Raw genomic sequence first — 13982 nt, 5'->3', positions numbered from 1 at the left:
CTCACATAGCTGGAATGAATCCAAGCCATTCCAAGGCAGCTCTCTTCAATAAATCAGCAGATACATGAGAGAAACTTCAGGAAAGACTTTATTTTGAGGTGGTTTGGGTGGGGTTTTTTCAGTTCAGAGACTTTACCTTAGTGATGTGTGTAGTTGTGGTAGTGGAAATGGGCTCTGATGTAACTGTCTGGGTGCTCAGCATCACTCCAGCACTGTCCCCAGCACTGCCATCAAACTGCAAGGAATTGAAAACATTGAAAGCATGTAAAAGCTTTGTTTGCACAGGAGAACAGCTGTGGGGTTTCTTACCAAACACATTCTGTACAGCTGCACACACCACATGGGGCTGGAGGGGACCCTCCAAGGTCATCTTGTCCAACCCCCTTGCAGGCAGCAGGGACATTTCCAGCTAGAGCAGGCTGCCCAGGGCCACATCAAGTCTGACCTTGAATGTCTCCAGGGATGGGGACTCAACCACATCCCCAGGCAGCCTCTTCCACTATTTCACCACTGTGCAGAACTTCCTCCTGAAGTCCAACCTAAATCTCCCCTCCTCCAGTTTCAAAGCACTGCCCCTCATCCTGTCTGCACAAAGCCTTTTAAGCAGTCCCTCCCCAGCCTGCCTGTAGGCCCCCTCAGGTACTAAAATGCTGCTCCAAGGTCTCCTCTCCATGGTGAGCTGCCCCAACTCTCCCAGCATGTCTTCAAAGGAAATGTGCTACAGCCCTCTGATCATCTTTGTGGCTTTGTCTGGACCCACTCCACAGCAGGTCCATATCCCTCTTGTGTTGGGGCCCCAAAACTGAATGGAGTGCTCCAGTTGAGGTCTCCCCAGAGCAGAGCAGAGGGGCAGGATCCTCTCTCTCCAGCTCTGGCCACACTGCTTTGGATGCAGCCCAGACTGCCCTTGGCCTCCTGTGCTGCCAGTGCCCATTGCTGGCTGCTGCCCAGCTTCTCCCCCACCAGCACCCCAAGCCCTTCTCTGCAGGGCTGCTCTCAATCTCATCAGCCCCAGCCTGGACTGATATCAAGGAGTGCCCCAACCCAGGTGCAGGATTTTCCCTTGGCCTTATTGAAACTCATGAGATTCTCCCCAGTGCACCTCTCCAGCCTGTCCCTCTCAGTGCCATCCCATCCCCTAGTTCAGTCAGAACTGAAGCAGAAGCCATCCAAGCTGACTGAGCCCTGCAAGGCTGCTGCTCTGGTTCCCTCCTGTGGAAAATGTGTTCTCAAAGTTACATCTTCCTTTCAGGAGCTGTGTGTTAATCTAGTTCCCAGAACTAAAAATGAGCTCTCTATGTGCAGACAGCCACTAAGTCCTCATGTAACCCCCCCTGCAACTCCAGAAGCAATGGCACTTTGTCTTCACTTGCCTACTTCCCAGCCAAGGGATCATCTCAGCTGCTAGAAAGAACTTAACAGGCTTTTGAAAACACCTTCTGGACACCATCTGTCTTGATCAGCAAGTAACTGGAGTGAAAATGGGACTGCAAACAAGAAAAGCCCAGCCACAGTACCTGTGGAGACTCATAGGAGATAGTTTTTGTTTCAGTCTGGACAATGGGGACTTCTTTAGTGGAGATTTCAGTCCTCTGGGTGGCATCTGAAATGGTTACCATCTCTGTTTTCACTACTGGAGGCTGTGGTGCAAGAAACAAGCAATCAATTGAAAAGGCAGAAGAAAGGTTTGTGAAGTGGACCCAGATAACAAGCACATACTCCAGAAAATCCTAACAGCAAGACCACTGTTTGAGTGCATTCCCAACCAAAAAGCATGCAGTGAATCAGGACAAGTGGGATGAAGACTAAGACACCAGCCCTCGAGCACCTACACAACATGGGAGGGTAACTCAATAGCCCAGGAAGCTTGCTGAAGTTCTGTTTCAGACAACACTACACAGCACAGAAGGCAACCTCTACAACCAAGCTGCAACACAGCTGAAAAAGAGTAAAAGAGCATCACTGGAGGGGGGAAAAACAACAGTTACCCTCCCTAGTTTGCATCAAGAAGCTAAGAGCTAGCTCAGATCTCTAAGCCTCATCTCAGGATCAGCCTGGGAAAATGCCTGTCACTGCTCTGTCAAGCTGCAAATAAGGACTAGAAATGCCAAAGGAATTCTTCAGAAGCTTAACTTTTTAATAATGTCCTATTTCTGGAGCAGAAAACCCACTCTGGCAACTGGGTTCAAAGCAGTCTCCATTCAATAGGTTCTTTCATCCACCATCCTAAAGAGCCATTTGCTGAATGCCCAAGCAGGGCAGTGAGCTCCTCACTTATCTTGCTGCAGCAGACTTTCAATAGACTGAGGTACTTCAAAAAACACAGAAGAGCCTTTTCCTGTTGCTCTGGATGCATCAGTTGTTCTCTCCCACTGATCTGGGATGCACACAGAGTGAAAACCCCTTCCCACACACAGCAGCCCTTCTCCCCTTCCTCCAAGCAGCTGTTTAGAGGAAGAGTGAGAGCCTGCAACTTCTCAAGCCTTAGACACCCATTCCTTCACAAGGTTAAGCAGAACCCCTGTGTATGGGAAGGAGGGAAGCTGTCTGGATTGAAGTGCACAGAAACAAAAGTAAAACTGCCACCATGAGAAGAAGCAGCAGGCAGCTAAGCAGCAAAAAAACCACCCAGCTGCTGGGAAATTGAGGAGAGGATGCTGCAGCTTTGCAAGCAGATGCAGCCCTGTGCTTTACTTTCCCCTTTCTGCTGCTTGATGAAGTTTGCCCAAGAATCCTGGAACCTTGTTTAGTAACACCTGATTGTGACTGGAGCCCAGGCATGCTTCCCTACCACACTGGAGGACTTTGGAGTAAGATTCATAGATGGGTTTGGGTTGGAAGGGACCTTAAGAGATCAACTTCCAACCTCCCTGCCATGGGCAGGGACACCTCCCACCAGCACAGCTTGCTCAAGGCCTCATCCAGCCTGGCCTTGAACACCTCCAGGCAGGAGGCAGCCACAGCCTCCCTGGGCAACCTGTGCCAGTGTCACCCCACCCTCACTCTCAAGAATTTCTTCCTCATCTCCAGTCTCAATCTCCCCTCTTCCAGCTTCAATCCATTGTCCCTCATCCTTTCACTACAAGCCCTTGTAAAAAGTCTCTCCCTAGCTTTCTTGCAAGCTCCTTTCAGGTACTGGAGGCTGCAGGAAGGTCTTCCCAGAGCCTTCTCCAGGCTGACTGTGATACATGCCTCACCCCTTCCCAATGCAGTGCACCCTCTAGCCATACTTGTTCCAGTCTCTAAAGCCCTATTCTCTTAAAAGCTAAACAGGCAAGAAAAGCAGTGGGGGGGAGGGAGGGAGGAAGGGAAAATGTGTGCAGGTTGCTCTGTAATTTCCATTGCCAATAGCTTTCCAATCACAGTTACGTGTCATGGACGTGCCAAAACCAACTGACAAGGAGACAGGACGAGACTGAAAACACTGGCAACATGTCAATAACCAACATCCATCATGTCTGGGCAGAGCAGGTAAGGGGGGCAGAGGAAGGAGATGTCACTCTTCGGAAGGTTTGCCTCACTGATGAGTCTCAGCTCCAGCAAACAAAAAAGAGTCAGAAAGCACAGCTGAAGGAGACAGAATTGCACTGCTCATCAACGGTTTCCCCTTCCAAATGATCTGAATCCTGCTGGATGCCTGAAGAGTGGAAGGGATAGGAGAAGAAGAAAGGCAGGTCTATTTTCACCCCAAGAAGTACCTCTGCTTAGTCTAGTTGTCAAACTGTTTATACCATTTACCTCAGAACAACAAATTATTTGTGGTGCAACATCAATGTCAACGTGAGACACATCTCCGTTGACTCTGAGCTGTTCTTCCTCTTTTTCTTCACCTAAATCTTGCTTAATTTCCTCTGCCAAATTCTTCTCTTCTGTAGCTATGGTAACTGCATTTTCCTGGGCCAAATCTTCAGCTGCAACTGGTGTCTGCTCAACTGGTACATTTAGTTTACTGCCTTCTGGTGTGGCTTCCACATGCTGCGTTTTTTCTTCGTGTCCTTTCCTTTTCACATCTTCCTCTTCTTCCTGTTCTTCCCTGATGACTTCCTCAATTGCCCTATGATGTGGCTGGTATTCTCCCACCTCTTCATCCTCACTCTCACTACTACTGCTGCTGCTGCTGCTACTATCTGATGGTAATGATGAGGAGTCCTTTTTTGACAGGTGTTCCACCTTACATGTCTCCCCAGCATCAGTGGCAACTTGCACTTTCCCTTTGTTGGCTTCCTCTACGACTAGTGTTTCTTCTATCCCAACCTCTGCCTGCTTCTTCTCCTCCACTATGTCCAGAGTCTCATGTGAACTCTGCACAAAAAAACATGGATGAGGAAAAACAAAAGTAGAGCACATGAATAAATTAAAATGATGGGAGACAACATTAGCTGATGGCTGGCTCATGGCATGTGGAAGACAAAAGATGGTTGTGATGGTTAACTGAAAAAGGAAGGGAAGAAAGAATGAAGATGGATTGGAAGTTAAGAGCCAAACTGAACTATAGAAAAAATCAGTAGAACCTTATCAGCATCGCTGACTCCAGTACAAGGCCCTTCTGCTCTGGAAGCATGTCTCTGTGGAACAAAAAAGCAATCAGAGGACAACAATCAATGCATGACCCTGGGCAACAGTGCAACACCCTCCAAGCAAGCTTGTAAGCACGTATGTAGGTGGTACTAGACAGATAACTGTTAGTCCCTGCAAGACTCACACAGAACTAGGCTCATTTCCTTCCACTCCACTGCAATACTCCACAGGCAGGTAAGAGTTAGGGACATTATTAATTGGGGTAAGAATGTCACTGTGAAAGGCTGCAAGTAAAAGCAGGAATGCAGTGCTGCTGAGGAAGTTAACTTCTCTGAGTTAAAACAGCAATTAAAAATAAATGATAGCAAGGGGGGGAAAAATCATTGTAACAATTACTTAGCATCCTACAATCAGTTTATCACAACACAACCCGAAGAAAGGCTTGACTGTGAGATTCTTAGTGGCTTCCCATCTTAGGTCTGTGACTTATGAAACCAAGGGGTAAGAGGGGGGAGAGTGCTGAGGGCGGTAGGTTGTCAGGACTGCCAAGAGGACCCCATTAGGATGGAGCTTGGAGGCAGGGTGATGAGCTGCAGCCAGCTGTGTTAGTACTTGCTCCACGGCAGGGCGGTCTGCGAGGGACATCCCACGGCAGCACGCCAGAGAGGACGCGGGAGGCAGAGCCCTTTCGCTGGAGCCAGCGTTTCAGCGAGCAGTCTGAAGCAGGGTCTTAGTTCAGGGAGTAAGAATACAAACACCAGCACATCATCTGTGACTTAATCCTAGCGTTTACGGCTGCTCCCCCGGCGCAGCACCCCCGCACCGGTTACTCTCCCTGCGTGCTGCCAACGCAGAACCGGCTCCCCAGCTGCACCTCTCTCCTCTGCGGCACAAGCAGCCAGCTTCCCGGCCCCGCCACAGGACGGGCATGCGGCAGAAGCCCCCTCCTGGCCCTGCCTACTCCCCACAGCGCAGCGGGGCCTCCCCCCACCACCCGCCCCCGGGCCGGCGGCGCCGGGGGGCGCGAAGCACCTGGGGCGGCGGCGCGGCCGAGGCGGCGATCTCCTCCCGCGCAGCGCCCTCTGCTGGCGCCGCGCTGGCGGCGGCGAAGGGCCGTCCGGAGCCCGCGCAAAAGCCCTCCTGACTAAACAAAATGGAGGCGATCTCCTCTGCCAGGCTCTGCGCGGGAGAGGCAAAGGAAAGCGTTAGGCGGAGGCGGGCGCGGCGGCAGCCACCTCCGAAGGAGAGGGTCGGCAAGAGAGAGGCGGGACAGCGAGAAGGACTCGGACGGGAGAAGGCTGCGGGAGGACAGAGGGCACAGGGTTCCCGTGAGGGGAAATGAGAGCAGAGAGGACAACAGCAGCACAGCGCACAGCTGCATCTCACGGCAGAAAAATGACCAACATCGGTGTTCACATGGGGACAGAAAGCTACTGCCGCCACCTGCACTCCATGCACCTCACACCAGAAGAATTACATTGATATTCGCATGGGTTCTGCAAAGGGGACAGAAAGCTGCTGGCTCCACAGCACACAGCTGGACTCTGCATATGACACAGGAAAAATGACCAACATTGATATTCACATGGGTCTGGCAAAGGGGACAGAAAGCTGCTGGCACCACAGCACACAGCTGCACTTCATGCATCTCACACCAGAAAAATGACCAACATTGATATTCACAGGGGTTTTGCAAATGGGACAGAAAGCTGCTGGCACCACAGCACACAGCTGGACTCTGTACATATGACACAGGAAAAATGACCAACATTGATATTCACATGGGTCTGGCAAAGGGGACAGAAAGCTGCTGGCACCACAGCACACAGCTGCACTCCATGCACCTCACACCAGAAAAATGACCAACATTGATATTCACATGGGCTTTGCAAAGGGGACACCACAGCACACAGCTGCACTCCATGCATCTCACACCAGAAACATGACCAACACTGGTACACACATGGGTTCTGCAAAGGGGACAGAAAGCTGCTGGCTCCACAGCACACAGCTGCACTCCGTGCATATGACACAGGAAAAATGACCAACATTGATATTCACATGGGTTTGGCAAAGGGGACAGAAAGCTGCTGGTTCCACAGCACACAGCTGCACTCCATGCATCTCACACCAGAAACATGACCAACACTGATACACACATGGATTCTGCAAAGGGGACAGAAAGCTGCTGGCTCCACAGCACACAGCTGCACTCCATGCATCTCACACCAGAAACATGACCAACACTGATACACACATGGATTCTGCAAAGGGGACAGAAAGCTGCTGGCTCCACAGCACACAGCTGCACTCCATGCACCTCACACCAGAAGAATTACATTTGATATTCACATGGGTTTGCAAAGGGGACAGAAAGCTGCTGGCCCCACAGCACACAGCTGCACTCCATGCATCTCACACCAGAAACATGACCAACACTGATACACACATGGGTTCTGCAAAGGGGACAGAAAGCTGCTGGCACCACAGCACACAGCTGCACTCCATGCATCTCACACCAGAAACATGACCAACATTGATATTCACATGGGCTTTGCAAAGGGGACAGAAAGCTGCTGGCACCACAGCACACAGCTGCACTCCATGCATCTCACACCAGAAACATGACCAACATTGATATTCACATGGGCTTTGCAAAGGGGACAGAAAGCTGCTGGCACCACAGCACACAGCTGCACTCTGTGCATATGACACAGGAAAAATGACCAACATTGATATTCACATGGGCTTTGCAAAGGGGACAGAAAGCTGCTGGCTCCACAGCACACAGCTGCACTCCATGCACCTCACACCAGAAGAATTACATTGATATTCACATGGGTTTGGCAAAGGGGACAGAAAGCTGCTGGCACCACCACAGCACACAGCTGGACTCTGCATATGACACAGGAAAAATGACCAACATTGATATTCACATGGGTTTGGCAAAGGGGACAGAAAGCTGCTGGCACCACAGCACACAGCTGCACTCCATGCACCTCACACCAGAAACATGACCAACACTGATACACACATGGGTTTTGCAGAGAGGACAGAAAGCTGCTGGCTCCACAGCACACAGTTGCACTCCGTGGATATGACACAGGAAAAATGACCAACGCTGATGTTCACACAGATTTTCCAAGCAGAGCACTCATTCCATATTAACTGTTGGGACTTTCCTCCCCTCTCCCCCTTCTAAAACTCCATTGTTAACACCTAATTGGCTGGGAGCCTCAGGGCAGCCAGATAATGCTGGCTTACTAGAATAGCTACCCACAACACTGCAACAAGTTTTTTCTTTCTAGTCTGTTATAGCTACATTTTTATAGTGCTTAAATAACCTAAGCAAGGTCATTTCTACTAAAGGTTGTTTTTTCCAAAGAGATGTTTCCTCTTGGGGGAACTTGCTTTATTCACACATACCTAATAGGGTACATGTATAAATTATCATAGAATCAATCAGCCAGGTTGGAAAAGACCTCAGAGATCATCAAGTCCAACCTATGACCTAACACCTCCTGACAACTAAACCATGGCTCCAAGTGCCACATCCAAGCCCCTCTTGAACACCTCCAGGGATGGGGACTCCACCACCTCCCTGGGCAGCACATTCCAGTGGCCAGTTCCTCTTTCTGGGAAGAACTTTCTCCTCACCTCCAGCCTAAACCTCCCCTGGCACAGCTTAAGACTGTGTCCTCTTGTTCTGCTGCTGGGTACCTCATGCTCATAGTCTGCTCCATGTTCTGTAATACATCTTTTCTCCACTGTACCTCTGTGCTGTTTTCTGTATTCAGTGCTATAAATCCACAGGGGCAAAGCAAACTTTCAGTCCCTGTGTGGGTACAAGCCTCTGAAAAGGCTAAAACTCTTTATGCCAGCTTTCCACCCACAAGCTCTGGTGTGAAGTGAGAGGTGAGCCCTGTCACAGTGAAAAGGCAACAATGCATGGAACACCTCACATGGACACAACACACACTTGGACAGCATTCACTGGCAGGTTTGTCCCAGAGAAGAAGACTCCAGAGAAGCACAGAGCAGAGGCAAGCCAGGATGCCATGCAGACAGCTGTGGTCCGTGCGGGCTCACCCTGTGAGCAGCGATGGAGAATCTGAGCTGACATCAGTTACATCACTGCTGCTGTGCATATACTACAACATATAATGCATGCAAAAGGACAGAGAAGGCAAGGAGTAAGAATCCTTGGATTTTTTTTTCACTACAGTGAGTATTTTAGAAAGCAGCCAGGAAAATGTAATGCAAGTTACTGATTTTGCCCTCATGCAGCATCTTCCTCACCCTCACTTTCTTTCCCTAGCTCACCGTGCCCAATAAACATTCCAGGATTACATCAGAAGGCAAAACCATTCCTGATACTCTTCCTACTCCACCAGTGGGTCTGCTGTGTGGTTCCAGCAGTATGGTAGAAGCAGCAACATGACCATTTCTGTGGCACCACGATGACCACCATGTGGTACCACGTAGCAGATCCGCCTATGGCACCACCTGTGAGCCTCTGAGAGAAGCACAGAATCCCTCGAGTTGGAACAGACCTCTAAGCTCATCGAGTCAAACTGCCAGCACCACCATGACCATCAAACCATGTCCCAAAGTGCTATGGCCACACATTTCTCAGGCACTGGCATGGACTGCCCAGGGAAGTGGTGGAGTTGCCATCACTGGAGGGCTTTCAGAAGAGACTGGATGTGGCACTTGGTGACAGGGTTTAGCTGATGTGGTGGTGCTAGGTCATAGGCTGGACTTGGTGATCTCAGAGGTCTTTTCCAGCCTCACTAATTCTTTGATTCTGTGATTCTTGGTCATGTTGTCTAACTACTCAGAGCAGTAAAAATAATAATAATTAAAAAGAAGAAAAGCTAGGGTGGGGGGAAAAGTTGTGGTCAACCTGTGTGCACCTCTCTCTCCCCACAAATGTCTGTCATTCAAGACAGGCACATACCACTCATGGGTTTGGATCTAAAGTACACCTTTAGATTTTGAGGTCTTCTTAAAAAGAAAAGCCCCAATCACACAACTTGCAAAATTGTAACCCATTCCCTGAGGAGGTGTTTAGTCAAAAGGACTAAGTCTATAGAGAGAGTTTCCCCATCAAATGATGGTAGTTACAATGATGTACCAGGCTGTGAAGGTGTTTACATTCCTGGCAAATTCTTCCTGGTCCACAGCCAGACACACTGAGAGGAAATGATAGAATTGTCAGGGTTGGAAGGGACCTCAAGGCTCAGCCAGTTCCAACCCCCCTGCCATGGGCAGGGACACCTCACACCACAGCAGGTTGCTCACAGCCACCTCCAGCCTGGCTGCAAACACCTCCAGGCAGGAGGCTGCCACCACCTCCCTGGGCAGCCTGTGCCAGGCTCTCACCACCCTCACGGGGAACAACTTCATCCTAACATCCTATTTACAAGCAGCAGAGGTGGGCTGGATTAAAAACCCCCAACCCTTGTGAACATTCCTAAGCTAACTTTTCCCATACTCATTTGTGACAGGTCTGAGGGTGCCACAGTTTCTGTTATAATTAAGTCACAGATGCTGTGCATTTTTGGCAGTGTGCTGATACAGAAGCACAGTGTTGCAAATGAGACAGACCCACAGTAACACTTCACATACACTGAAGAATTACTTATTTTGCAAGGATTTTCACCAGAGCAAAAGGAGGAAGAAAAGAAAGAAGATTAGCAGAGGTATCCCTGCTTTTTTTCTCCCCTGTATTAAAGAGGCAGGCCAGGAGAGAGTCCAGCAGCAGGACTGAGCAATGTCTACTACCACCAGCAGGCTTATCAGTTGAGGGTACAGCCATCAACAAATAAATCAGGATGGGAACAGCTTCCCAAACCTGTTGCTGCAATAGGTCTGACAGCTTTGCATGAAGCTACTTTTGTCCCAGTTCCTAGGTAGTGGAAAATAATCCAGAAGTGATGTGGAAGAGCAACATCACTACCACAGTGCCAGCACTCCCACTGGCAAGCAAGTGCTTTTTGCTGCAGAGATGTCAACCCAGCTTACAGGGGAGAAGACCTCCCTCTTTTCCTGGATGAAAAGAGAGCTATGGAAGCTTGGAGGTACTTCTGAACCAGGCTGCTTTTGGGATGAAGCTGCTTCTACAGCATTACTGATTTGAATGCTTACATAGTGAACACACAAAGCAAATGTTCTTGTGTGTAATGTCACACAATCACAGAATGGTTTGGGTTGGAAGGGACCTGCAGGTTCATCCAGTTCCAACCCCCCCTGCCATGAACAGGGACACCTCCACCAGCCCAGGTTGCTCAAGGCCTCATCCAGCCTGGCCTTGAACCCCTGCAGGGTAGGAGCCTTCACAGCTTCTCTGGGCAACCTGTTCCTGTGTCTCACCATGGTCATGGTGAAAGGTTTCTTCCTGATGTCAAATCTAAATCTAGCTTCTTCCAGTTTGAAACCACTACCTCTTGTCCTGTCCCTCCATGCCTTTGTAAGAAGTCCCTCCCCAGCTCTTCTGTAGCCCCTTTAGGTTGTTCTAAAGTCTCCCTGGAGCCTTCTCTTCTCCAGGCTGTAGAGCCCCAACTCTCCCAGCCTGTCCATGCCATAGGGGAGGTGCTCCAGCCCTCTGTCAAACAGCTGCAGACAATTACTTCCACGTGTGGTGGAAGCACATCGTTTGCTGTCATCCCACTTGTGTAAAGTACAGGCACCTCCTGGGAAAGTTTGGTTTTCTTCTCAACAAGCAGCCACTCAGAACCTGACACCTAGATAGGTCTTCAAGCAGAACATTCACAGAACCATGGGATGTCTCAGGTTGGAAGGGACCTCAGAGACCATCCACTCCAACCCCCCTGCCATGGGCAAGGGACACCTCTCAAGTGGCATTCATCTCTGTGTTGCTGGTGTCCATTTCTGTGTATGTGTACAAACACACAGATCCTGCTTTGCAAATCCACCTTTGTCTTTCAGGGGGAGGGGGAAAGAGAAAAACAGAAAGAAGTGCCCAAGCTAGCCCACAGCAGCCACAGCAAAGAGGCAGGAGGTTTCAGGGCAGCCACCTGGTCAGCTTCCTCTGGTTTGGCTCCAGCAATCCAAGGCATTGCAGTCCATTGCTTCTCCTTCCCAGGCAGCGCTTTCACTTGGAAAATGTGGTCTCCTTTTTTCTATTTGGTTTCCATTTTATAAAACCAGTGTAAATCAACAAGCAATGAGACAGACAGACACGACACACATCAACATCAACCCATCTGAAAGTGACAGAACACGCTGGAGGAGGGGAAAAACCAAAACCAACTGACATCAAGGGACTGGGAGGGGGCAAGGGGAGGCTCAACTTCAAGACAAAGAAATCAACACAAGAAAATACAACCACATAACAAAAAGCATGTTACACTTTTACATAAACATCTATTTTAACCCCCAAAATAGAGTTATAGCTATGAAATGATGTGGCAGAGACACAGGAAACTTGGACCAGCATTTATACCTAGGCAGATATCACTGGGTGGAGAAATGATCAGGTCCTGCTCAGAAATAAATCTGAGGACTAATTTTCTTGGCAGTAACCATAAATCAACAGGACAGTCATTAAAGAAGTGATCCAGAGGGTCAGTGACTGCATGACCTGTGTGCACATCCCCACAGCTCAGGTTGCTCGAGGAGCTCACTGAAATAAGAACTTGGTAACAAAAATCCCTTGGCAGCATCAAGCAAGCGTCACTGAAAGTTCACCTTTCTGGAGACCCAAGAGAACAGATTCATCAAAGGGTTTGGGTTGGAAGGGACCTCCAAGATCAGCCAGTTCCAACCCCCCTGCCACAGACAGGGACACCTCCCACCAGCCCAGGTTGCTCAAGGCCTCATCCAGCCTGGCCTTGTACACCACCAGGGAGAGGGCTTCCACAGCCTCCCTGGGTGACCTGTGCCAGGGTCTCCCCACCCTCACTGCTGAGAATTTCTTCCTCATCTCCAGTCCAGGAAGAAATCCTGGGGGACAGGGCAATACACTTAGGAGGGAAGGGCAGGAACAGTGGTGAAATAAAAGGACAAAAATAAAGGAGGAACTGCTTGCTTTCAAAGGCTGATTTGCTGTTCTGCTCTACGAAGGAAGCAGCAAATAACTCCCCATGAACCTGGGAGTTTCACAGCAGTATGAGAGATCTAGTTTGGGTAGTTTTCTTGCCATAAGGATTCAAGATGGCATTTGTAGAAAAAGGCTTTCCAAACTGCTGGTTTGAGGTTGAGGAGGGAGGTATAGAGGCAAAAAGTGGACAAATTGGTTGTACAGACTTCTGGAGAGTCAGTGTTCTCAACCACATTCAGCACATCCCGAAGGGGGCAGCACTGTAAAGGAGCTGAGCACCTCAGGTCCTCCTGAAGCACCACACAGGTTGAGTGTTGATGCACAAAGACAGGGCAAAGGAGGGACAAGTTCTGCTGCCACTGCAAAGCTACCTACATCGGCCTGTGTAAAGCAGGGGGAAATTTAAGCTGTCCTCAGCACACAGGAACATCCTGGCATCCCCTCCAGGTTCCCCTTGGGATTCTAATGCGGTTCTCGTAGCAGAATCAAACTCCACACATCAAAGTCAAGCGGTAAAAGGTTACTGCACACGGAGTACCACACATCTTCCAGCAGCCAACCCCTGACCATCTACAGGAAAAGCAGAGGGCTGCAGGGGCAGGCATGCAGAGGAGGGCTGAGGTGACATACCCCTGGTGTCTGGAGGGCCAGAGGGGTGATGCGGCGCTTCTCCCACTCGTTGGGGCGCGGCTCGGGTGTGGACTCCATGAAATTGCGCTTGAGCTCACTAATGCTAGCCTGGTGTTTCAGTAAGTCCTCCTGGGTCTTATCCAGCTCCTAGCGACCCACGACGGGAAACAAAGCAGGACAAAACACGGCAACAGAAGCAAACTTAACTGGACAAAATAACAACACGGGGGGGAAGAACAAACAAGCCAACGGAAAGCAAACCAAGGAAAGTGCCTTGTGTCTGAGGAGCTGCTTTGGGCTGCCTTAAAACAGTTCAAGGCTAGAAGGGAACAACATTTGCTTGATTTTGTGTCTGAGGAGCTGCTTTGGGCTGCACTGTAACAGTTTAAGGCTTTAAGGGAACATTTGCTTAGTTTTGTGTCTGAGGAGCTGCTCTTTGGGCTGCATTAAAACAGTTCAAGGCTAGAAGGGAACAACATTTGCTTAGTTTTGTGTCTGAGGAGCTGCTCTTTGGGCTGCATTGTAACAGTTTAAGGCTTTAAGGGAACATTTGCTTAGTTTTGTGTCTGAGGAGCTGCTCTTTGGGCTGCATTGTAACAGTTTAAGGCTTTAAGGGAACATTTGCTTAGTTTTGTGTCTGAGGAGCTGCTCTTTGGGCTGCCTTAAAACAGTTCAAGGCTAGAAGGGAACAACATTTGCTTGATTTTGTGTCTGAGGAGCTGCTCTTTGGGCTGCATTTAACAGTTCAAGTCTGTAAGGGAATAACATT

General features: G+C 49.5%; 1 protein-coding gene across 1 annotated transcript in view; it reads right to left on the bottom strand.

Annotated features, from left to right (window-relative positions):
- The window catches only part of EPB41L2 (erythrocyte membrane protein band 4.1 like 2), a 157110-nt gene that overhangs the window by 7382 nt on the left and 135746 nt on the right, over positions 1 to 13982 (bottom strand). Inside the window, exons 17-20 of the mRNA XM_054173977.1 lie at positions 13214 to 13360; positions 3739 to 4302; positions 1518 to 1640; positions 137 to 235 (exon numbers count right to left, since the gene is read on the bottom strand). Coding sequence (XP_054029952.1) covers positions 137 to 235; positions 1518 to 1640; positions 3739 to 4302; positions 13214 to 13360 — 933 coding nt within the window. The remainder of the gene's footprint in view (positions 1 to 136; positions 236 to 1517; positions 1641 to 3738; positions 4303 to 13213; positions 13361 to 13982) is intronic.

Source organism: Dryobates pubescens, chromosome 28, assembly GCF_014839835.1.
Source record: "Dryobates pubescens isolate bDryPub1 chromosome 28, bDryPub1.pri, whole genome shotgun sequence".
NCBI classification, from domain to species: Eukaryota; Metazoa; Chordata; class Aves; order Piciformes; family Picidae; genus Dryobates; species Dryobates pubescens.
Note: the sequence above shows the minus strand (reverse complement) of the source record. Positions and strands in the feature narration are given on the sequence as shown.